This window comes from Haliotis rufescens, unplaced genomic scaffold, assembly GCF_023055435.1.
Source record: "Haliotis rufescens isolate VD_foot unplaced genomic scaffold, xgHalRufe1.0.p SCAF_2, whole genome shotgun sequence".
Classification (NCBI taxonomy): Eukaryota; Metazoa; Mollusca; class Gastropoda; order Lepetellida; family Haliotidae; genus Haliotis; species Haliotis rufescens.
The window spans coordinates 6,550,276-6,577,009 of record NW_025963890.1 but is presented as its reverse complement, the minus strand read 5'-3'; the positions used below and the strand labels follow the sequence as shown (position 1 = coordinate 6,577,009).

The 26,734-nt window shown below is 37.4% G+C and overlaps 2 protein-coding genes and 2 long non-coding RNA genes across 8 annotated transcripts in view; 1 reads left to right on the top strand and 3 right to left on the bottom strand.

The window, feature by feature from the left end:
- LOC124147923 (laminin subunit alpha-2-like) overlaps window positions 1–11,292 on the top strand; it is a 159,918-nt gene extending 148,626 nt beyond the window's left edge. The window contains exons 57-62 of one of the 2 annotated variants that reach the window (XM_048399546.1): window positions 976–1,125; window positions 3,323–3,476; window positions 4,234–4,260; window positions 7,632–7,765; window positions 8,898–9,120; window positions 9,890–11,292. In XM_048399546.1, the coding sequence (XP_048255503.1) occupies window positions 976–1,125; window positions 3,323–3,476; window positions 4,234–4,260; window positions 7,632–7,765; window positions 8,898–9,120; window positions 9,890–10,032 (831 nt within the window). In that variant the 3' untranslated portion in view covers window positions 10,033–11,292. The remainder of the gene's footprint in view (window positions 1–975; window positions 1,126–3,322; window positions 3,477–4,233; window positions 4,261–7,631; window positions 7,766–8,897; window positions 9,121–9,889) is intronic. The other variant, XM_048399547.1, reaches the window with a different exon arrangement.
- Window positions 11,293–13,075: 1,783 nt separating this feature from the next.
- On the bottom strand, window positions 13,076–14,310 carry LOC124147955. The gene is made up of 2 exons (XR_006862902.2): window positions 13,946–14,310; window positions 13,076–13,908 (listed from the first exon to the last, which is right to left on the bottom strand). It is a non-coding gene; the product is annotated as an uncharacterized LOC124147955 (long non-coding RNA).
- Window positions 14,311–15,573: 1,263 nt separating this feature from the next.
- LOC124147954 (adhesion G protein-coupled receptor L3-like) overlaps window positions 15,574–26,734 on the bottom strand; it is an 82,814-nt gene continuing 71,653 nt past the window's right edge. For all 4 annotated transcript variants that reach the window (XM_048399548.1, XM_046518814.2, XM_046518815.2 and 1 more), the window contains 6 exons: window positions 26,616–26,682; window positions 25,699–25,796; window positions 21,767–21,935; window positions 20,461–20,589; window positions 20,230–20,320; window positions 15,574–19,228 (listed from right to left, as the gene is read on the bottom strand). In XM_048399548.1, coding sequence (XP_048255505.1) covers window positions 18,420–19,228; window positions 20,230–20,320; window positions 20,461–20,589; window positions 21,767–21,935; window positions 25,699–25,796; window positions 26,616–26,682 — 1,363 coding nt within the window. In that variant the 3' untranslated portion in view covers window positions 15,574–18,419. The remainder of the gene's footprint in view (window positions 19,229–20,229; window positions 20,321–20,460; window positions 20,590–21,766; window positions 21,936–25,698; window positions 25,797–26,615; window positions 26,683–26,734) is intronic.
- Window positions 22,473–23,707, bottom strand: LOC125382022. The gene is made up of 2 exons (XR_007222143.1): window positions 23,432–23,707; window positions 22,473–22,617 (listed from the first exon to the last, which is right to left on the bottom strand). It is a non-coding gene; the product is annotated as an uncharacterized LOC125382022 (long non-coding RNA).

The following is a 26,734-nucleotide window of genomic DNA, read 5'->3' as shown; positions in this document are numbered from 1 at the left end:
ATAGTCAGAAAGAAATGCCAACATTAATGACTTGTGGTGTAACGATATAGTTCAAGATCATTTTTGTCATAAAACAGTATATCACATGACCAACCACGGTTCTGGGTAGTTCTGTGGGTACCCTTGTCCTTCTCAGTACCCACGCGACCCGAGTACCCGAGTTACCCATCCCAGCCCTATTGTAATCAGTGGGAAACTGGGACATTGCCTCTGTGTCATTGTTGTTATTATTAACTACCAGATTGGTAGACATAATGAAATTTTAATAGTCAGACAATATTGTGTTAAAATGATTGGAATCAAACATGCTCGGGCTGCCATTTTGCTCGTACCTAGTTTCCCATTACAACTTACCATGGATTATACTCTGCAACTAACAGTAGTATGATATATGGCAAGGCACTGAAGGCAGTCATGTTCTGTTGACTATATTAGCAAGGAAGGCAGTGTATAATGAAATGGTTAGGGAACTCCAGGATTAGTTTCATTGTTCATGCCTTGCAGGTGGATAGTTTTGAGATCGAAGATCCATTTTAGTTCAATGGATTGGCATCTGGCTATGCTCTGTTCTGACTCGGAGTCTGATTTAAACTGTTGTATTATCTGGTATTGCAGACATCTAGTTATATGAGGTAGGCAGAAAGAATATGTACGAGAAAAGTTTTAATACTGAAAAGAAGCTGAAACAGGATGAGTATAAGGTCTTTATCAAGCTTGTCAGGCTGCAGCAAATAAATGGGCATCAATGAGTGACTATGGTTTTACCCCACTTTTAGCAATATTCCAGCAATATCATCAGAATTGGGCTTCATACATGTGCCCATGTGGGGAATTGAACCCGGGGCTTCAGTGTGATGAGCAAACACTTTAGCCACTAGGCTACCCCCCCCCCCCAAATGGGCATCAAACTGGCGGTTATATCTCCCTTTGAAGGTGAGCTACATAGCCTCATCGTACTGTTTCATGTTATTGCAGGTGGTTGTTCACAAAGGCAGCCGAAACATCCACCTGAAGGTGGAGAACGAGAATCGCATCAAGGAGCCTATTGCCCGGAGACTGGACATTGCTGCACCCATGTATGTTGGGGGGCTGCCCGACACGTACCCCAGCTCTGTGGAGAACTTTGTAAGTCACAGAGTGTCACATAGCAGTGTGTTCTCACTACTTACCCATTACTCACTACCTGTGTGTGGTCTACTATTATTTAACATTCGTATGAACTAAGTTGATTTTTCCTGCATCACTTTAAGCTTGATAACTATAAACACATGTTCTTTCTGCACCAATATGGATTTGACACAAGTATTATTTCTGCATCAGTATGGACTTGACACAAGTATTCTTTCTGCACCAATATGGACTTGACACAAGTATTCTTTCTTTCTGGATCAGTATGGGCTGACACAAGTATTATTTCTGCATCAATATGTACTTGACACAAGTATTCTTTCTGCATCAATATGGACTTGACACAAGTATTCTTTCTCGATCAGTATGGGCTGACACAAGTATTCTTTCTGCATCAGTATGGGCTGACACAAGTGTTATTTCTGCATCAATATGGACTTGACACAAGTATTCTTTCTCGATCAGTATGGGCTGACACAAGTGTTATTTCTGCATCAATATGGACTTGACACAAGTATTCTTTCTGCATCAGTATGGGCTGACACAAGTGTTATTTCTGCACCAATATGGACTTGACACAAGTATTCTTTCTGCACCAATATGGACTTGACACAAGTATTCTTTCTGCATCAATATGGACTTGACACAAGTATTCTTTCTGCATCAGTATGGGCTGACAGAAGTGTTATTTCTGGATCAGTATGGACTTGACACAAGTATTCTTTCTGCATCAGTATGGGCTGACACAAGTGTTATTTCTGCATCAATATGGACTTGACACAAGTATTCTTTCTCGATCAGTATGGGCTGACACAAGTGTTATTTCTGCATCAATATGGACTTGACACAAGTATTCTTTCTGCATCAGTATGGGCTGACACAAGCATTATTTCTGCACCAATATGGACTTGACACAAGTATTCTTTCTGCATCAATATGGACTTGACACAAGTATTCTTTCTGCATCAATATGGACTTGACACAAGTATTCTTTCTGCATCAATATGGACTTGACACAAGTATTCTTTCTGCATCAATATGGACTTGACACAAGTATTCTTTCTGCACCAATATGGGTTGACACAAGTATTCTTTCTGCATCAATATGGACTTGACACAAGTATTCTTTCTGCATCAATATGGACTTGACACAAGTATTCTTTCTGCATCAATATGGACTTGACACAAGTATTCTTTCTGCACCAATATGGACTTGACACAAGTATTATTGCTGCATCAATATGGACTTGACACAAGTATTCTTTCTGCATCATTATGGACTTGACACAAGTATTCTTTCTGTATCAATATGGACTTGACACAAGTATTCTTTCTGCATCAATATGGACTTGACACAAGTATTCTTTCTGCATCAATATGGACTTGACACAAGTATTCTTTCTGCATCAATATGGACTTGACACAAGTATTCTTTCTGTATCAATATGGACTTGACACAAGTATTTTTTCTGCATCAATATGGACTTGACACAAGTATTCTTTCTGGATCAGTATGGACTTGACACAAGTATTCTTTCTGCATCAGTATGGGCTTACACAAGTATTCTTTCTGCATCAATATGGACTTGAAACAAGTATTCTTTCTGCATCAATATGGACTTGACACAAGTATTCTTTCTGTATCAATATGGACTTGACACAAGTATTCTTTCTGCATCAATATGGACTTGACACAAGTATTCTTTCTGGATCAGTATGGACTTGACACAAGTATTCTTTCTGCATCAGTATGGGCTTCCACAAGTATTATTTCTGCATCAATATGGACTTGACACAAGTATTCTTTCTGCATCAATATGGACTTGACACAAGTATTCTTTCTGAATCAATATTGACTTGACACAAATATTCTTTCTGCATCAATATAGACTTGACACAAGTATCCTTTCTGCACCAATATGGACTTGACACAAGTATTCTTTCTGCATCAGTATGGGCTGACACAAGTATTCTTTCTGCATCAATATGGACTTGACACAAGTATTCTTTCTTGATCAGTATGGGCTAGCTGACACAAGTGTTATTTCTGCATCAATATGGACTTGACACAAGTTGTCTTTCTGGATCAGTATGGGCTGACACAAGTATCCTTTCTGCACCAATATGGACTTGACACAAGTGTTATTTCTGCATCAATATCACTGATACTCAAATGTTGTTCCTTCTTCATCAGGTACCACACAGTCTTCGTGGTTGTCTGCGGAAGTTCACCATCAATGGGGAAGTGATTGACATCGCTGATACAAAGGTAATCAGCGGAGTTGGGCCATGTAACAAGAATGTGGAGCCTGGAGCCTCCTTCCTAGGCAACTCCTGGGGAATTTACTGTGAGTATTCAGAACCCTCAAAGTATACTTAAAGTATTCACATGTTAAACAGTTAACACTCGATGAGACAAAACGAACATGCAAGCTTCTTTGATATGTACCTTGTCCATTATAACTACTTTGTTCTCTTTTACTTTGTTGTTATTTCTGGGCCAGATAGTAAAGAATGTCTTTTACCAGGTCCTCATTTCTGATAAGTGGCAACAAAACTACTGAACTGAATACTATGTTCTCAATAACACTTGTGAAAAATAAAAATTGCAGGGTTTTTTTTCAGTTTTTTTTTTTTTAATCTTCCTTTTTCTTATTTTTGTCCCCAAATATATTTAGATAGATAATTTCAGTCTACCTTCTTCAAGAAAGTCATAAAATGATGGTGATAAAAAGTAGGGGGAACTTTCACTGATCCTTGTTGTTGGATCACTATATGAGATATTTACATCTACATAAATGAAAATTGTAAATTCTCCACAACCAAAAATATTTACAAACTCTCTCCTAAAAAACACACACTTTTAGTTCTCATATCTAAGGAACAAGTAATGAAAATGGTGTGGGCATGCAAACTTGAAGTAGCTGTACAGATCAAGTGATGTGTTTATATGCTTGATGTTTGACGTATATGTTTGTTTGTTTGGTTTCATCTTCACACGTCAGTATAACTGAGACTTGGATCTTTATGCCATGATTCAGCATGTTAAGTCAACATTCAAACGTTTCATGTTTACCTTATTAAGAGGAAGAATGTTTGTTTTAGCCATTCCATCAGGACCCAATATTACTTGTAAGTTGTGTATTGTTTTCTTATTGTACACTGCGGTGGTAAAACATTTCTTGCTTCCTTTCAAATGCAGAACACATTACTCTCATTCATGTTTGGAAGGTTTAGGCAATAAACATGTCTACATTTACTCCTTAGCAAAAAGGGTCAAATTAGCTGTTGTCACAATTAATTGTTTCACACATTTGTTGTTTGCACCTAGCTCTTTCAGCTTGTCAGCATGTAGTTGAAGATACAGAGGGTGTGGTAGTTTGCTTGAACATTTTATTTTGTTTATGTTAAGTATTCACACTTAAGTTAAAAAGTATTAGAAATAACTATGTTTTGAAACAAAAAAAAAAATTATTTCTTTTAGTTGTGATGTAAATTAAATATGGAGTTATATCTATAAGAATGTTATGTGTTTACTTGCTCTTTGATCTTTTCTACAATAGTTAGCATTTTTGCTTTGAATGTTTGCTCTGCTCTCTAGCCAACTATGCCTTTTGATAGACTACTTTATTTGTTTGTGCATGAAGCTCGTGTTTATTTCTATGTGAATCACTGATTGACTGACAGATAGTTCATGTAGTACTGGTTGTGGCGTATGTTTGGAATCAAGGCTTGAATTCTACCCACAGAATATGGTTTATTGGGAACATTTTGTCAACATATTACGATATAAGAATCTTAGCATTTCTTTCTCGATTTCATTTTCAGACAGTGCCGGTAATTTTAATCATGGATTAATAGCATGGTGACATAGTCATGACAACTGACCTTTCATTGGCATTCTGTTTATGATCGCTCGTCACGCTGTAGACCTGGGTTCGATTCCCGACATGGGTACAATGTGTGAAGCCCGCCGTGATATTGCTTGAATATTGCTAAAAGCGGCGTAAAACCATTCTGTTTATGATCATCAAAACCAATTGTGAAAAATAATATAGAAGAACATGGATATAACAAACTACAAGGGACAAGAGAAATCAGTTCATTATATCCGTTGTTCGTTATATATGTATTCGCTCAGAAACACCACCATCTTTGATAAAACAAAACACAATACACGTAATTGCAGCATTGACTTATATTAGCAGTGATCATTTCATAGCATTCAATGATAACATTTCATAACATTCATTTAAGTTTAACAAGGTTGATCCGTCACCACTGATTGTGTTGATTCGCTGCGATTGTGTTGATTCACTGCTGATTGCGTACAGCCAATTGTCAGTGACACTTGACACTGAGTGAGATTTCTTAGTTATACACGTCACTAATTAGTGGTAGATTGGCTTGTCGGTGATCAGACATCAGTTCGCTGTATCCGTTAGTTTGCTGTAGAGAGTTCGTTATATACGTAAATTTTATATGATAATATATAGGAGATCAATCAGGGATTTTGTAACAGTTCATTATATCCGTTTGTTCTCTATATCCGTGTTCATTATATCCATGTTCTACTGTAGGTTTTTTCATTACTTTTACTCCCCTCCGTCACACTCAAAGAAACAAGATTATTGTTGTTTTGTTGGGAATGGGTCAGTGAGTACTGATAAAAACTTTCAACATCTTTGTTTTCTGTGTTCGGAATATAAAACGTCAAGAACTCCTTGAGACTAGCTTACATTACACAATGAGGTGAGAAGAAAGGATGAATTGAGACATCAAGATTTAAAGAACTTAAGACAGAGATGTCAAATGAGTTGAGTTGTCATAAGTGTATGTTGAAGTCCTGGTCCTGGCCGCCAGTCTTGCTGTTTAACACAAGGCAAGTTGGTTGTCTGAACTGGTAAACTCTGTAATGGTGTTTGTAGGCCAGCTTACAGTGGGTACAATTTACAAGGTCCCCTCCCTCCCAGCACCTATTCTCTGGTTAAGAAACCGGGAAGCTGGGTCAATCTCAAAACAATGGGCATGTGGGATATTGTCCATTCCACATGACATACTGTGATGTACTCTAATGAAACCATGTTCAGTTACAACATTTGTTTATTCATATTTTTTATTGACTTTTACATCCATTTGCACATTCCATTGTTTCATCACTAAATTTAGCCCTGCACGATACACTAAAAACAATGAACATGACAACATTTGTTCATATATGTAACATTTAGATTGCCATTTGTTAAATAATATTTAGTGTGAGTAATGAAACTGAACTACAGCTCACTTGACACAATCAGTACAGTGCAGTATCTGTGAATGTTCACTCACTCTATACAGGGCCCTCTATACACATCCAGACTATAATGCCATGTTCATCCAGGCAGTACACTGCAGTATCTGTGAATGTTCCCTCACTCTATACAGGGCCCTCTATACACATCCAGACTATAACACCATGTTCATCCCGGCAGTACAGTGCAGTATCTGTGAATGTTCACTCACTCTATACAGGGCCCTCTATACACATCCAGACTATAACACCATGTTCATCCAGGCAGTACAGTGCAGTATCTGTGAATGTTCACTCACTCTATACAGGGCCCTCTATACACATCCAGACTATAACACCATATTCATCCCAGCAGTACAGTGCAGTATCTGTGAATGTTCGCTCACTCTATAAGGGCCCTCTATACACATCCAGACTATAACGCCATGTTCATCCAGGCAGTACAGTATCTGTGAATGTTCCCTCACTCTATATGGGGCCCTCTATACACATCCAGACTATAACACCATGTTCATCCCGGCAGTACAGTGCAGTATCTGTGAATGTTCGCTCACTCTATACAGGGCCCTCTATACACAGATTATAACGCCATGTTCTTCCCGGCAGTACAGTACAGTATCTGTGAATGTTCACTCACTCTATACAGGGCCCTCTATACACATCCACACTATAACGCCATGTTCATCCAGGCAGTACACTGCAGCATCTGTGAATGTTCACTCACTCTATACAGGGCCCTCTATACACATCCAGACTATAACGCCATGTTCATCCCGGCAGTACACTGCAGTATCTGTGAACAATCACTCACTCTATACAGGGCCCTCTATACACATCCAGTCTATAACACCATGTTCATCCCGGCAGTACAGTGCAGTATCTGTGAATGTTCGCTCACTCTATACAGGGCCCTCTATACACATCCAGACTATAACGCCATATTCATCCCAGCAGTACAGTGCAGTATCTGTGAACAATCACTCACTCTATACAGGGCCCTCTATACACATCCAGACTATAACACCATGTTCATCCCGGCAGTACAGTGCAGTATCTGTGAATGTTCACTCACTCTATACGGGGCCCTCTATACACATCCAGACTATATAATGCCATGTTCATCCAGGCAGTACAAATAATACTTTTAATCCATGGTGAGGTAAACCCCAGTTCACAAAGTTGAATGTTGCGATGTTTTTTTTAATTCCAGCACAAGCATTCCATATAGGAGAGTTCCTGAAGATCAGCCTGGAATTCCGAACCAACTCCGGAAATGGCACACTTGTCACAATTAGTAGCGAATCTGGGGACCTTGGTATGACCTTGGAGGTGTACAAAGGAATGGTAAATATTATGATTGTATGGACACGAAGTAATGAACTGGACGAGAACAAGACTCAGATTCAAGGTTGACTGTACATGAATGATATGATACATAAGGATAAAGAAATATAATAGTCTTGGTTCACAGGCACCGCCCACATCATCATAAAGTCAACTGCACGTTTCATTTTTAATTCCATTTCCTAATACTTAGTAACAATGCAATCCAATATAGCACACAGTAACTCCCCTTTACATGCGCACTGCTTTGCTGAGCATATCTTGTTATTGCCGTGGCGGCAATAGAAGTTTGTATGTTTGTTTATGTTGGGAGGCCCTTTCCCAGGTTCATTGTACACAACTGTTTATTTAGTTACATACTAGTTTGAACAAGCAACAACAAAAAAACACCACCCAACCGCACTATATTGTCAAAAGTCATTGCCTGAGAACCAATGTTTATATTTCTTGTAAGCATAACTTGATATATTTAGGAAACTAGGCCTTGTTATGTATTTAGTGATAAAATACTATACTTATCTGAGAAATATGTCAATATTTTAATTAAATAACACTCAAAGACAACTTTATATTCACTCTGCATTGATGACATATTTTGGGAGTCAAAGATCAGTAAGAAAATGCTTTGCTTTTCAAATAACATGTTAATCTCATTAACAAAGTAATCTAAAAGTTTGAATCAAATATTCTATCTATTATAAACTTGAAAACATGAACAAATATTTGATAGGCTTTTCAACTTATGCTCATAACGGAACCTTTATGAATTAAATAATTGACATTTCATTCAGTGGAAGTGCTTCCATTGATGATGTTGCTGATGGCAGCATGTATAGACCTTTCCAGGATTACTGCGGCAACTGCCATGATCTTAGACTAACATCTAGGCTCTGAAATGAACATATCCTACAGAAAAGAAATTATCTTAATAAAAATATAATAAAAAGGAGCCCAGAGACTCTCTTCATTTCAGCCTGAAACTGCAGTAATCTCGACTTGCCAAACATTATAGACTTGCATGGGCTGTATTTGATATGTTTGTATCAGGGTCTGTAAGACAGACTACCATGATCTGTGCAAGCTGCAATATTGATGACCCCCCGTATGTCTAATTTAAACACTCTTTCTCCAGGTTCAATTCACCATTAAGAACAATGACGACAAGTTCACAGCTTTCTCGCCAAATACAAAACAGTACATTCCCTGTGATCAGAAGTGGCACCGAGTGACAGCAGAGGTCATACGGAATGTCGTATCCATAGAAGTGGATGACTGGGGCAAGAGATTTGGGCCAAGCCTCGGCAGCCTCCGCACCACCCCGACAGACAGCCCCATGTTTATAGGGGGCATGCCAGGTGAGCTTCAACAGAAAACCAAAACACTTGAAAATATAAACATACCTGTTACATGCAGCATTGAATAACCATGGGCACTGATCTTCAGCAGTGTTCTGCCAAGGTACTGAACAAGTGGGAACAGGGGCCCTTCAGCATAAATACACGGGGTCATTTACAAAACTTATCGGCCACACTCTGAGATAAGATATAGGTTATTTGTCGCAGAGGGGGCACGGGCGGCCCAGTGGTCTAAGGTGCCGCAATCGCTGTGCAGAGTTACATCCCTTGGTCACGCCAGAAACCTATGATTGTGGGTTCGAATCCCAGTTCGCCTTGATTATGTTTCTAGGTTTGTCAGCACCATACCCATGCTCGTGGGTTTCACCGAAATGGTAAACGTCTGAGACATGCATCATTTCGGGCTTTCCTCCCACATTAAGCTGACACGCCGTGATATAACTGGAATAATTTCTGGCGTGCCCAAGGGACGCAACTCTTCACAGCGAATCACAGCGCCTTAGACGCCTGGGCCACCTGTGCCCCCCCTGAACAGTAAAGAATGGCATCCCATAGGTGTACTTGCACCAAATGCTTATGGTTTGAACAAGTTTGGGCTTTCCTCACACATTAATTTGACATGCCATGGTCTGATGGAGAAGTTGTTCAAAGCAGTGTAAAACCCAACTCACTTGATGTTAAGCCATATCAGCAGTGATATGTCTGAAATACTGTTAAAGCGACTAAAACCCGACTTACTCACTCCCTGAATGTTATCTTGGTGTTACAGAGAGTTTCCCCCAAGTCGCAGCCTCCACCCGAGAGGGTTTCAGTGGCTGCATGAGGAATGTCAACATTGATGGGAACGTGGTGGACTGGTACTCGCTGGTCGATAGCCGCAATATACGGAGAACTGCATGTCCAGCTGCATAAATCCTCATTCTAGAAAACATGCAAACTTTGGTAACATGTTAGTTTGACAAATTTTACAGTTAAAAAATAGATATGAAAGGATTATGAGTTTCATATTTACTCATTCATTCAAAATTTTAACCTTTTTAGTTGTTGCTATTTGTTAATACTAATTTTTGATAGAACTAATTTGATTTTATCTGAAGTGAAGTGTTTGTTTTTCAAAAGTGCTAAGTATACAATTGTTACAGAAGCATTTTTTCATGGGGGGTTCTGATGATATCACTTTTAACTGAGGATATTAGCATACAAATATATTTACATATCATGTCGTATATTTATCTAGTGATATGAAAATTGAAAGTCTTTATACAGAATGTGTTCTCATGTATCGCTTCATTGTGTAAATCATAACTTTCAATGCAGATTCCAGTGGTTTTTTTATTGATTCACCACCCATGCATTGAAATGTCTAATATTTCTGATGCATTGTGGGTTAGAGTGTTTTACCTTCAGACGTCCTTTGTTTTATACTTTTATACGTGTTCATATCATATTCAATATTCGCAATAAAACATCTTCATAACTTCCCACTATGCAAAACTTATAGAACTGGAACTGTAATACATGTCATTTTGCACTTTTGCCCAATTATAATAAATTCACCTTGTAATGAATGGAATACGACATGGAAAGAAGTTTTAATGAGACCATGTATGGTTTATTCTTTTTTAAATGGACCTGCTAAAATTCTGCAACAGTGAAGTTGGTATAGGCCGAAAATTTGAATATTTGAAATTATTTTCTTTGCCTTGATACAATGAGATACATGAAACCTAGACACATATCATGTTAAGGAGTCCTGTTCCACTCACATCCTGTAACAAATTACTGTGGTGATTACGTGGATATGGAAACCTTGATACCAACACAGAAACTAAGCATCTTGTGTCTGAATATACTGGTTGTCCTCTATCCATTTGAATATTTTAGTTGAAATTGACCTTTCTCTTGCCTTATTCATCTTGGTATAATAGCCTAAAACCCTATGAAATCAGAAATAACAAGGATGCGACTATACAAGATATTTCTACTTACAGTTCCAACTTTACTATAAGGAATGATACACCTAAGGTACAGTTTCTCTGTCAACAATGAAGTTATATATCATATATGTATTAGGCTTAACAAAATTAAAGAATTGCTCCACAGGCAATGGCTTTTGAAAATATAGTGTGGGCGGGTCTTTTCTTTTTTTGTTGTTGTTGTTTAAACAAGTATGTGACCAAATAAACAGTTGTGTACAATCAACCTGGGAAAGGGCCTCCCTACATAAATGTATTCCTTGATGAGTAAATAATGGAATACAGTATTTGACTACCATTGGACTTGGAATATTTAAGGATATTTTTTTTTAAATATAAATAAAATCGAAACTTTATGATGATGTGGTGCCTGAGAACCAATACTAATATTTATTTTAGCCTTAAGTATGCAAATTTACATTACACAGCATCAAGAATTTCATACTTTTGTACCCTTTTCTCTCAACACCAACAGGTGAAGAACTGTTACCACATTTAATCCTTTCAATGCTATGACTATTTGTCACGGAAGGCTTGCCAAGTGATGTACAGTGGATGTTAATGTGTGGAATGTACATTATGTTAGAAACTGTTTGTATTTATCTTCACTCACATGTTGTTCTCTCTCACGGGTCACGCCTTTTCGTGCTTTGCATGGAAAGTGGCTACAACTAATAAGTATTGTATTTATGATTTATGGAATTGTATATAGCACTGTATGCATGAATGTAGGTCACCATTCTATTAGGGCTGGGATGAGTCCAAATATACTACCCGAGTACCCGACCCCCTACTACCCGACCCTACCCAGGTTCCCGCTGTGGGGCTCAAGGTCGGTACAATATGTCAATTGAGGCACACCTATAAAACAATCTAATCATGCACTGAAGGTGACTGAAGCTTTATCAGAAGGAATACATGCATAGTCGGAGAGAAATGCGAACATAAGCGACTAGTAGTGTTGCCATGGAATTTTATTGTTATTTTCTTTAAACAATATATCATGCTACGTAACCACAGGTCTGGGTAGTCCTGTGGGTTCCTGGGTCCTAGTTAGGACCCACCCGACTTGAGTACCCGAGTTACCCATCCCAGCCCTACACTGTATCATAGCATATGCAGCCTGACCAGTAGCGACATAGGAGTGATTAATGAACAATGTAATGTACAACTAAAGTACATTGACAGTGTGAACAAATGTACAGTAATCTGTCAGATAACTAACATACTCTGTGTGTTGGATATTGTCAATGGCAGTTATTGATTACTGTAGGAAGGATCCTTGCTTAATCTCAGGGTGGTGATATAGCACTTCATATAAGGTGTTCATTGTTTAATGAAAGGGTGGGGATAACTTACTTCAAGGGTGGGATAACTTACTTCAAGGGTGGGGATAACTTACTTCAAAGATGATGCTTACCCAGTACTTACTTCAAAGTGCTATAACACACTTCAATGGTAGTGATGACTTACTTCAAGGGTGGTGATGACTGACTTACTTACTTCAAGGGTGGTGATGACTTACTTCTGGGGGTGATGACTTACTTCAAGGGTGGTGATGACTTACTTCAAGGGTGGTGATGACTTACTTCAAGAGTGATGACTTACTTCAAGGGGGTGATGATTTACTTCAAGAGTGGTGATGACTTACTTCAAGGGGGTGATTCCTTACTTAAAGGGTGGTGATGACTTACTTCAAGGGGGTGATGACTTACTTCAAAGGTGGTGATGACTTACTTCAAGGGTGGTGATGACTTACTTCAAGGGTGGTGACGACTTACTTCAAGGGTGGTGATGACGTACTTCAAGGGTGGTGATGACTCAGTTTTCTATAAAGAGGATTAGGGCCTCTTTCCATGTTAGGCAAGACATATCACCCCAGCAGTATGGAACCTGCATTCTACAAAACCAAGCAACCTCCAAGACGGTCTGGAATTGGTATCTGAAGAGGTGTAAGATAGATATTTTTGTACATTTTGTATTCCGACTGTACATTATATTATACAAAACATGCATAATTCACATAGATGCCTCATTGTAATTTTATGTGTCGGTTTCATGCAAAACATGTACATTTTCCATACAGGGAACTGATGATGGTTCATTTGCAGAAAATATATACTGGATACATTATTGTATTTCCAACAGGAACTCGTTCAATTTGGAATTTTTTTGTTGTGGGTAAAGATGAATAAATTATTTCATTAATTATAAGTATTTTGTAGTTTGGCAGTATCTACTGTGAACAAACACATACAGTGTTACAAATATGCACATGTTCCGACTTTGTAATTAATTAAAATCCATCCAAAGTAATTTTCTTTTTAAACATCAATTGTCAGAACAAAGACGTATATAGATATACATACATGTATACGTCTTTGGTCAGAAGTATATTATGTACAGTATGTATGGAGAAAAACTTTGGCTGAAAACCCCTCTTAAACATTTTATTCATGAATAAATAATGAAGATTCAATTTTTATATTTTTGACATTCAGTTATTCATTTGAACCAAAATCAGGTGTAGATGTTGTGTAGCAGGTGCCATATTTGATATTGGAACTTACTGTGTTGATTGTAAGATGCTCAACACATTGTGACTACAAGTGGGAATTGTCACAATTAATGTGTATTGTCATGATGAATGGTAGATGTGACAAAAACGTGTGTTGTGGCATCAAATGTTAGTTGTGACAGCTCATGTGACTTGTGACAATAGATGTGACTTGTGACAATAAGTGTGAATTGTGACATCAAATGTTAGTTGTGACAACACATGTGAATTGTGACAATAAGTGTGAATTGTGACCTCAATGTTAGTGGTGACAACATATGTTACTAGTGACCTCAATGTTAGTTGTGACAACTCATGTGAATTGTGACAATAAGTGTGAATTGTGACCTCAATGTTAGTTGTGACAACATATGTTACTAGTGACCTCAATGTTGGTGGTGACAACACATGTGAATTGTGACAATAGATGTGAATTGTGACAATAAGTAAATGTTGTGACCACAAATGTGAACTGTAGGGCATGCTGTATGTGTGTGATATAACCTTGACATAATAACGTAGGCTGATATCAACTGATATCCAGCATGTGCCTAAAGCCAGTGATTCGTTGGTGCTACGATGTTCAAATTCTGACTTGCTGATATTCTGTTGAAAGATTGGGAGACTTCATAGATCTAGACAGTTGCCAAGAGTTTATGATCTGTACCCAATGTCATTTTTTTCCAAACATGAGATTTCTGGAACTACCTATTATGGGCTTGCAAGATTTCCCTCTACAATGTTGAACAAAAGGTCCACAACACAATAATGGAGCAAATTTTCAACATCAGTACTTTCGATATTAATTTGTGAAACGCATCACGCTTGATATTTGATTTGTCATTTTTGTGTAGTAGATTTTATTTTTGGATCTTCATTTTGGAATTTTAAAAAAATATTTTAAACCTGTACAACTTGATTTTATTTATTTTGTAATGAACTATTATATCAATTGATCAGTAATTATTTAAATGATGGTATTTAAATTTTAAGCTCATCTCAGAATATTTGTAAATGAGTTCTTTATTTTACATCTTTTAAATAACAATGTGATAAATTTATAATGCATCTGTCATTGGATAAAGTTCAGTTTTAGTTAGACTGAAATATTGATTTATTCTGGTGTTTAAGATTTTCTTTAAAGCATCTTGTCGCATTAAAAAGACTGTGTTAGCCGATTCAATGCAATGTACTATGAAATGTTCCTCTTGTGCTGATATTATAGTCAGTGAAATCACTTGTTTCCGGATCTTCTTGCAGTAAGCATTTGTGTAACCCGACTCAGGCATAATGGAGATAGGATGTAGTTTATGTAAACTATGTTTATTTTAAAACTTATTAATAAATTACATTGTGAAAAAAAGGTATGTGCTTTGTTGTCCGTATGAACTCTTTGGGAACGTGTGTAACAACACGTTCAACCACCAAGGATGACTGATACAGGTGGAGTTGTCCAAGCTGCCAGAGTTTGCTGTGCAGAGTTACTTCCCTTAGCTGGGGCAGAATTCACTGATCATTGGTTTGGATTGCCGAGAGGATCATGTGACTGAGTAAGAGTGAGTGAGTGAGTGAGTTGGGTTTAACGCTGCTTTTAACAGTATTCCAGTTATATCACCGCGTGTCAGCTTAATGTGGGAGGAAAGCCCGAAGTGATGCAGGTCTCAGACGTTTACCACTTCATTGAAACCCACGAGCACAGGTATGGTGCTGACAAACCTAGAAACATAATCGGGGCGAACCGGGATTCGAACCCACAATCATAGGTTTCTGGCGTGTCCAAGGGACACAACTCTGCACAGCGAATAGCGGCGCCTTAGACGACTAGGCCACCTGAGCCCCCCGACTGAGTAAGAATGTATAGAGTAACCACCCACAAAATCTGACTCAATATCAAAATCTTCATGATAAAAAAACTAAACATATATGTACATTATTTTATTTTCAATTGATTGGAAATTTCATACAAAATTATGGACAAATGTGATCACCTTTGATCTAGCACAAGAAACCATGGTAATATTTATATGTACATTCACAACTCTTGTCTTCTTCAAGAATTAACTTGGTCCTTTATAATCAATGCAAACAGAGATTTGCTACAGGCATGTCAACAATGTGAGCGTCCCACTCATGAGACGAGGAGAAACGAGATGAATGATGGACATGTATGTACATGCATACTTGTCAATTTCAGTCCTATAGAAGACATAAATATGGCAAAAATGCTCAAGTTTCCTTCATGACGGCACAAAGAACCACAATATTTACATATCATATTTTAACATCTCACATGGACTTGTGACAAATGAAAAAGACAAAGTAGTCAAAAGGTTATGACAATAGACTTGTCAATTTCAAACTTTGCATTTCTGATAAGGAATGAGATAAAACGCAGACTATTTCTGAAATAGTTTAGCTAACACAAAATTTGCTATTCATGAGTACTAAAAGTCGAAGACTTCACAAAACCAAATATATCCTGCGGTTTATCAGGAAAATCAACTTTGGATTTCTTTCTCCATGTAACAAACATGTTTTCATCAAGTCTATACATATATTATTCAAAATAATTTTTTTAACCTGTGAAGGGCCTTTTCCCTTTCACACTTGATACTTTAACAAACATGAGTTTAATGCCATTACTGGGATATGGCATGTTGCCAGGAAGACAATACATTACACAACAGTGTGTTAACAAGTGACTATACAATACTATCCTAAAAACTTGCAGATTTTGCATGAATGTGACCACAGCCATGTCATAATAACTTGAAAATAAAAGGTCCAAATTTTCTAAAATGGCTAAAACTAACAGATTTCAGCTGTAACTTACTATCCAGATCTGGTCACAGTTTCTTTTCAGTTAGACAACACAGAAGTGTACATCCAGGACATAATACATAAGGTAAACTATGTACACAGATAGCACCATCGATGCTTACAGCACTCTATTGATGGAAGATTCACCTCGGGCCATAATAAATTAACTATTAGATTTTCGTCTCAAAAACGTATAATAAGAAAAATTGCTATGTATGTCTGCTTTCTATACTTGATGACAAACACTGAGTACGTAGCTCTACCTGTCATTCTGAGTTTGTTTTAAAAAAAAAAAAAGCTCCATATTTTTTTAAAAGTGTGGATGAAAATGTTATAATTAATTTACTGTGGCCAATAATGAGGCTAATAAATAAGTGAAGGATAATGTCTACAGCATTAAGGCCAGACCAAACCATTTGGTAGATTTCTGTATACAATGGATAACCTTTAAAGTCTCACCCATTTTTCATAGACAGCCCTTTTGTGTTATATTTCCTTTAATTCCACTTTAATGTTTTCACCTAACGTTTGGTAAGTCGTATTTGGAATGAATTCAATATACATATCACTTTTCTGGTCCCACTTCAAATTCCAAGGGGATATATCATCAGTATTTATGTCATTTTCAAATGCGCAAGCTTTGGATTCTTAAGGGAAATATCCTTTTTTTGTGATCAACAGTACACCTAGTACACACACAAACAGAAAAAGTTTGGAACCGCTACAGAACTAGTAAACATATGAAAGCAAAATATAAAATCAGATCGCCATCAGAAGTTTGCTTGAAAATAATTACTGTGTACAGAGAAAATCACATGTACGGTATTTGTAATTGCTTTTTAAGTAGATAAAGATACTGTTATGAAAAGATAACTGCAATCCTGGACATAAAATTAATATTTCCTCATGAAATAACCCATCACACCAACTTAATAATCATATTAAGATGACATGGAAATAATTAAGAAAAATAAACAAAAAGGTATAAAAATGCATTGGGCTTCTTTTTTTCTGATGCCAAAGCATTCTAAATATCAGTTTTCATGATCTTATCAGATCCACCTACAGTCTTTACCCTCACGTAATACTAAAACAGGATTTAACCAAAACCCTCTGAAAAATAGCAGTCGGCAAAAATGCATTGCAGTGAAAAGCAAAATTAAGGTTGAACTATGTAACAAACAAAATGTTGAAAATGGATATGACAGAGTAACATAAAAAGTTTGATGTTCAAAAACAGCAGCCACTGATTGTTCTAGGAACATCATGGCACACAATATAGAACAGTTTTCAGTAAATGAGAATGATCATATCATTCACAAATATTAACGAAACTCATATTCACAACATTTTAAATAGGAATATCATATCAATTCCAATGTAACTGACACTCTTTTACTGAAAAATGTTTTATAAACAGTTCACAAATACCAACATGACAACAACAATGATATGTTCATTTCTTTGGAAATGCCAATGTGAATACATACTGTAATATAGTTTGGGATAATTATATCTATTTCAGCAACATGAACTCAAATGTTATCTTAAGGCACACATTCTTGCTTGATTATCTTCTAAATAACACAAACATTATCATGTTTGTACTGGGGTTTTTCAGTTATGTTTTAAAGTAAGTGTACCGGTATTTTGATTTAGGAAGATGAAAACAGTTAATACTGTACCTCGTTAAGCAGTGCAAGAACAGTCTACCCGGCAATGTTCATAACTAAAAATATTGTTATTACGTGTAACAACTTTGTAGTCTATTGGCAAGGTGGATGATTTGGGAAATGCAACTTTACAATCTGTAAGTGTGTAACAATGAGTTTCTCAAAACCAAGAACATATTTCCGACATTCATTAGAAAAATACTTTTTCTATCAACAGATAAATTTCAGCAATCTAAGCTTTTTTCAAAGTTGAAAATTTAAACTGTTGAAATTTCAACAATCCGTTGACGAGAGGTCAAATCGGTGGGGATCAAACCTTATTTGAATATCTGAACTCAGCCGTTTGACCTTTGATTTGGTATTCACAAAGGTCAACGGTTCCACGTGTCCATTAGCTGTGGTCGATTCCCCTCCAGCTTTGGAACTTAGATCTGGCATGCTGTGTTGAACAACACTGCTAGCGTCTTTCACCACACCTGCTTTGCCCTTAGAGTCTTTATACTTGAGATTCGGCGTGCTACTATTGACTTTATCTTGCTGTGGATCCACCTTACAATCATTGATGTTGCCCAGTGATGGAGACTGTTTTCTCACTTTGGACACACCGTTCTTCCGAGACCCTGGCACCACCAACCTGTTGATAAGATTCCTCTCCATATCTCCTGTGAATCCAGTCTCACTGTTCCCGTCCTCATCAGTATCGGAGATGAATGAATCGCGATTCTTGGCTACGGAATTGTAAGAGAGAGCGGAGAGTCGGTCATGTTCAATTTCCTCAACTGGTTTGAAATCTTCTGAGCCGGAGGAATACCGCTTCTTCTCTTCACAGACTTGAAGATTGTTGTGGCAATACTCGGTCACTGCCTCGCTGTCAATCACGGAGCAGTCAATGACTTCCGAAAGGTCGCCGGCAATGCCGCCATTTTCAAAGCAGGGAGACAAGGGTGTGAATCCCTTCCCGTTACTCGTGGGTGACTTGTGGGGGTCGTTGTTGTTGGCGGTGTACACATAGCCATTGATGGTGGAAGGGTACAAGCTGCTTTCCCGGCTGGTGGAGCTGACAGTCAGACTTTGGCGATGTCCTACAAATTACAGAATTTTTTTTGATAGGAAAAACTTTTATTAACTGTCATCTTTTTCAATTTCAGTTAAACGGCCAATTTATCAACGTAACAAAAGGACAATTTACTCTAACATATCTGAAGGCATCATCAAGTGAATTTAATGTTTTCAAAAGCAATAATTACTTATTGATTGCAAATACATGTTCTGTTTGTTTGTTTGTTGTTTAACGCCACATACAGTAATATTCCAGCTATTTGACGGCAGTCTGTAAAAAAATCGTCTGGACTATATAATCCAGTGATTGACATCATGGACATCGATCTACAGAATTGGGATACAGTGATATGTCTGACTCCTGGATCCTTAAGACAAGCATGGGTTGCTGAAGACCAATTCTAACCCCAAATTTCACTGGGGTCAAATACTGATTGAGTGAGTGAACGTTGATTAATTCTGCAATATTACAGTTATATCATGGCAGACTAAATAATCAAGATTTTACCAGGTAAACAATGCAATGATGCATGCCATTGGACACTGTGACACACATTCAGCCAAGTCACCGAGTCTGACCACCAACCCATTGCAGTCACTCTCACCACAAGCGCTTGGTTCCAAAAAGCTTGTCAGAATATCTGAGAAGACCTGTGAAGATCCGGGATAGAACAAGTCTTCAGCAACCCATGCTTGCCATAAAAGGCGACTACCGTATGTCGTTAGAGGCCACTAACGGGATCGGGTGTTCATGCTCGCTGACTTGGTTGATGCATGTCATCATATCCAAATTGCGTGGTTCGATGCTCATTATGTCAATCACTGGATTGTCTGGTCCAGATTCGATTATGTACAGACCTCCATCATAAAGCTGGAATATTGCTGAGTGCGGCATTAAACAACAAACAAACAAAACAATATCTGAGAAGGCCATTTAACAGCGACTTGCTTTGCCAAAGTCAGCAATTATACTGCATGTGTGTCTGTTGCATTGATGATCAAGGTTGTATGAATTAACCCATACCTTTGCTGCTGAGGAACGGCTTGGTGGAGCTGTTGGTAGAAGCTGATGGTGACCGGTTGCGACGTCGGCCCGGAAACAGTCTCGAAAAGTACTGGAAAGGAAACAAATACTACCATAAATATTGTCCATGAAATATAAAGTAGTTCTCATGAAGTAAATTGTGTTAAAATGCAGCCTCAATTATTCTACAGTGTGAAATGAGACGTCAGGAGGACATTTGCTTCCACTCACATTGTGGCCGGATCCAGACGACTGGTTTGGGGAGCTTGACAAGTGTCCGTTGTAGCCGCCAAAGTTGACACGGATACATTTGGGCAGCCATGTTGTCCTACGGGCTATCTTGCGATATTCCTTCTGAACCTAAAACAAATACACATATCATTCATGAGTCATGATATATAAGATAGCCATTTGATAAATCGCAAAGAACAATGAAGAACAAAGCGTGGTTTATTTCACAATAAAACATTATTTTATCATGACGTCATTTCTGGAGATTCGAACACGCGCTCGCAACTTGATGACGTCATATGTTTCATGACATTATTTTTTAGAGGGGGGTGTCTAGTGAGTTGTTCCCCATAGATGTAGCTGGGCAATGCAGATAAACGCCAAGGCCGATTGATCGCATCCAAAACTGGGAGAGATGTTACAATCGGTATTGGGAGCAAAAGTACAGGTAATCGACATGAGGATTGTGAGAATATGCAGGAAATATCAACTTGTCCATAAAATCGACTTGTCTGACGTTGCTAAGGTCGGATTCTATTGAGGGAGTCATCATTTTTTAAATAGGGGTTAATATTTTAAAGCTTGTACATTTTATCAACAGTACATAATGTTGATGTCTCATATAAGAAATAGATCCTGATATATAAATGGCTAATATTGACACAGTTTCTGGTAAGGATCACCTATGTTATCTCAAGGGTGGGCTAAGACAGTAGAAAAAATGTACTGGATTTCATCGAAGACAAACAATTGTTGTTTTCTATAATATGCATTTACATATATATCTGTCAGAAGAAGAAATGTTTTCATCTCAGAAATCTTTTGTGGGTACAAAACAGGTGCAAAATTATCTTTATAACAACATCTTTCATCTTTGCAAAAAGAAATAATAAACTTAATGGTTCTTCAATAAAGGAAACTATCAAATATACAGCTAGCATAGTACAATTAAACTATTTGCCAACTCAGTAAATCTCATTCAGAGTTCCCTTAAATATGAAAGATCAGATTATCATTTTCAAAGACCTTTTTCATATTATGATATGAAACATATGAAAAATGCCTTCTCAATTTTCAGGAGGGCAGGACATGCTTACCCTTTTAGGAAAACCTGGTGTGATCACTGATTTTCAGTGATCCATTCATATAATTTTCATCACTATTTTGCCTTTTATGCCATATGGAATCTGTTTCAGCGGATAATCAAGACTGGTTATTCTCTGGCATTGACATTGTATATTCAAGATTTGTGTATGTATGTTTAATTCAATGCTACAAGTAATGGCCATATATTTTGTTGCTGTACCTTCTCATTCATGATGCAGTGGAAGATGAAAATGAAGGCTCCCTGCAAAGAGTTGAGGATCGTGAAGATGTACGCCATGGCAACGGATTCCTGATTGAGGAACAGAATACCAAAGCTCCAAGTCAACCCTAGCAGCACAACCAGCACCAGCGACCCCTTGATCCAAGCTCTGTGGAAAGGGAGATTACTCATATATTTCACATAAGGGGAAGTAACTCAAAACCCACAATATTCAATGCAATCAAACTCACTTCAGTTTATAACCTTGATCGTCAGTGTTGGAATGAGATGGAAGTATCTTACCCAAACAATAATCAGAATTGAAATTATCATCAACAATATTTATTTTCAAAAACAATGCTCTGTTCAGTGGATAGATGTGAACATTCATAAACAATATGATAAAAATGCTATGAGTTAAAATGACTGGGGATATTAAAATAATAAAACAGAAATTAACATCAAATATCTGTAAAATAATGATGGTACTTAAACTATCCAACAAATTATTCCAAATTTCATGCTAATAACAGCTGCAAAAAAGAAAATGTACTTCTTCTAATCAATATAAATAATATAATAAGAAAAACATAAGTGATAACTAGTTTGTTTTATTACCCATGATAATTAGCAACTTTGTTTTAATGCAACTAAAACATTTGAGAAATAAATGATTGTGTCAAAGTGCAGTTAAGGTCGTATTTTCAATTGCTAATTAAATCTGAAATGAAATGTGCGATGGAACAGGAAACCCATGGCAGGCTCACACTTTATCCCGAACGCTTGGAGAGCAATCAAGGGGAGGCAACTGCTCCGAACACTCGATGGTTGAGACAGTTTGAACAACATCACTGGGTGCAGCAGTGAAATGGAATAGTTGTCTATTTCATACATGGAATACTTGTCTATATCATTCATTATACAGTAACACGATTAGGACAAATAATTGAAATATTTACACATGAAAGTATACCAAATTTCTTAATATTTGCCAGATTGAACATTTGAACAAAGTGTGTTTGTCATAGGACTTATTTTTGCAAATTGTTTCCATCTTTAAATATATTTACAAAGTAAATAAGTTAGGTGATATTTACTAGTTTTATTTGTACACAGAAATTACCTTGAACCCATCACATTTTGCATGCTTAGTGTAAATTCAAAGATTCCTTTGTCACACTTTTAAATACATGTATAAGATATATAAAAGTCAAACAAACTGAAAATGTTATGGGATAAACAAAATGGATATATTTCTAATTTGTATGAAAGAAAAGATGGGTATTTGAAAAGAACAAAGCAAAAACCAATCATCTATCAGCATTCCGTGAATAAAAAAATGAAGTGAACAAGGAAATGGGAGGTTTGATAATCAAACTTATGTAGAAACAAATAATATCAGTATTTTGTCCACACATATCAAAGCTACTTTAAAACAGCATAGAATTATCAAATAGGGTAATCAATGATACTAATAGTGTTTTTCACGTCAGCTTCAATAGATTTTTTTTTCAGTCTAATAAATTAACATATTTAAAAGAAATTTGTTAAAATGATTTTGTCCAACAGTAGCTGATAGTTATGGACAAAGACCAGACACTGGAATCAATAGAATTGCAAAATCAAAGGGATAAGGGTTTCTATATCACTCCAAGACAATCTTACGGAAGTTCCTTCAACACTTTGGGTAAGCACTGTGGTCTACCAGCAATAGAGGCAATGTCACTCTCACTACTGCCATAGACGCAAGCACAAAACAGAATAACAGATTTCCGTTTTCACATTTTTCAAAGAATTGCACCTTTTTCATTAAACAACCATCTTCCCGAGGCAAGAGAGTTAACTGACTTTAAAAGTCCAGTTTCCACCCTTGCCGAACTAGACTGGAATTACTGGGCTCTATCGTTGCGCCACCAGTGGCTATTACGAGTTATGTCCCTTCTAAGCCTCTCCTTTAGACCAATCAGATTCCACCTCTCGTAACATTTGCATTTGCTTCAAACAAAACAGTGGCGCCCAGTCAAGACGATCTGATCGATAATCAAGGTCTATGTTGTGATAAAACGGGTCTTACATCGCGCAATGCGTGAGCACCTTGATTAAAAACATGAAAAGATTTGGAAAATATCTGTTGACAACGAGTTGACGATGCACATGCTTTGCAAATCCTGCAATCGACCAAAATCTACACGACAGTCTACACTATTTTGATTGGACTATGCAAAGACTCGTTAGTCCAGCCAACATGTAACTCCATAATACCAGCCTAGTTTGGCAAGGGTGGAAACTGGACTTTTATAGTCAGTTAACTCCCTTGCCTTGGGAAGATGTTAAACAGCTTGCATAACAACACTTACAATGCTGTAATCTCCATGTGAGAAATAAACAGAGCTTTGTGTTTACTTTTGCAGAAATACATCATTCAATACAAGATTTATTTTGTAAACAATTGTTTGAAGCATAATAACAATTTCTAATAAAACAATGTCATAACAACCTGATTTCCATTAATAACCTTAATACTGCCTATACTTTGATACAAGTTTAATACACCAGTCTCTCTCAACTTGTCCCCTTTAAACCATTAACCACCTTAAAATAAAGTATCTTAGCATACAATATACCATGTAGGAGTGAGTGAGTGAGTGAGTATGGTTTTACGCCACTTTTAGCAATATTCCAGCAATATCACGGCAGGGACACCACAAATGGGCTTCACACATTGTACCCATGTCGGGAATCGAACCTGGGTCTTCGGCGTGACGAGCAAACGCTTTAACCATTAGGCTACCTGACCGCCCATACCATGTAGGAAAGAATAGAGATAAAGAACGAAATTATTACTCAACACAAACACAAAACCCGGATGTTGAGTAATCAACACCCGGGAAGATAATGAGTAATCCGGCTGAGTAATGCGGGTAAAATATTATTATCAGTTTGTATGTCTACAGGCTTTCATTCTGACATTCTGACTCTGACAGGGTATCAACAAGTAACATCTTTTAACATCTTTGGTATGACGTGGCCGGGGTTCAAACCCCTGATCTTCCGCTCTCCGGGCGGACACTCTACCACTAGACAATGGAGGCGGTCCATATATTTGGACAACCAGGAGTACTGGGGACCTTTCCTGCCTCAGACTCCCCACAGGGTAAAGTTGTATTCAATCACTGCACAAGTGTGAAACAGTGCAGCATTGTGAGTCGACACAGACATTGTATCTCAACCACTCAGTTCTACCAGCACATTGAAGGATGATCTAACTTGATAGGTTAACTGTTCTAAATTTGACATGGGAAATGAACGATAACCCTGACTGATTTTAGGGCTGCTTTACATCGGGCAGGAATATTTTGCATGCAATGACTCTGGTATATCTAAACAAACATGTTGTCTGACCTAATAGGACTATCGATACAATTTTCCATTGGCGCCATTAATGACATTTTAGACCTAGTTGAAAATTTGAATTGGAGCCGACTCGGTTTGATGAAAAGATTAAATTCCTAGACTAGATGTATAAGATGATTTTCATCACGCCCACTTTTAAGTTTATTTATTAATAACACATTTAGGCCCACAGCATTCCGACCACATCACTGCACTGAATATGTGCGCATGGAAAAGAGTCTGTTTTGGAAAAAATCATTTTAGTCATGGCAAAAGGGAGATAAACCTATCCTGTATTTAAAAATTGATGGGGTTCATCGTTGATTAAACACCGGTAAATAATAGAATATATTTATCTCCTAAATGTAAACAAACACCCAGATATACAATGCCTCCACCTAACAAGAAAACGTATTACTACTCCAAGTCAAATATGCTTGCCTTGCAGATCTACGTTAATGCAAAACTGTAACTAGTAGCAAACCTATAGTTCTACCTGGAACGTACAACAACACACTTTGCACGGTAAGTTTTCTCACCTGAGTTTCTGCAGCTTGGACTTCTCTTTCAGTGAGTTGGCAGTGTTAGCGTGCTTGCACATCATGTATATAGCAATACTTAACATGGCCACATTCACCTGAAATTAACAACACTGACATTAGCCCCAAATATATTTTCTACACCATGACATGCCTACACTTTATCAAATAACTGTTGAATGCTGCTTCATTTAAAACCAAGGGTCGGGTATGATAAGGAACCATTTTGTCTCACTGGAAATTTTAAAGTTACATAAAACTTGTAAATAATGTTATGAAAAGTATTAGACATAATGGCTAAAGTGAGTGAAGAAGGCCTATTTTCAAACTCTGACTATGAGAGAGTCTGTGATCCCAGGTTATTTTAAATTAATGTTTGTGTTGAGTCAAAGACTTGCATTATACTATTAGAAACACTCTTTATGAAAACCAATAAAATCAGCCTTCTTGACAAATGTTAGCTGTACCTTCATATTCAATGTTGTTACAAAAAGAAAAAATGCAATTGTTGAAAATACAAAAGACTAATTCTCATTCCTAAGAAAACATTTGAAAAATGTCCTAACAATGTCAACAGGTTGTGAGCGAGTGAGTTGGGTTTAACGCCGTATTTAACAGTATTCCAGTTATATCGCGGCGTGTCAGCCTTATGTGGGAGGAAAGCCCGAAGTGATGCAGGTCTCACACATTTACCACTTCGGTGAAACCCACGAGCACGGGTATGGTGCTGACAAACCTAGAAACATAATTGGGGCGAACCGGGATTCGAACCCACAATCATAGGTTTCTGGCGTGCCCAAGGGACGCAACTCTGCACAGCGAATCGCGGCGCCTTAAGACGACTGGGCCACCCATGCCCCCTGTATACTTGGTGAAACGTAGCAGCGAGTATTGTGCTTGGATATCTCTGAACTTACTGTCATGACAAACAAGGCCGGCCCCACAAAGCTCCAGATAAAGTGGTTCTTAGTGTTTATCCAGCAACTGAAGAATAACGAAACATATAACATTATTTTTCATATAAGTATTTGTCGAC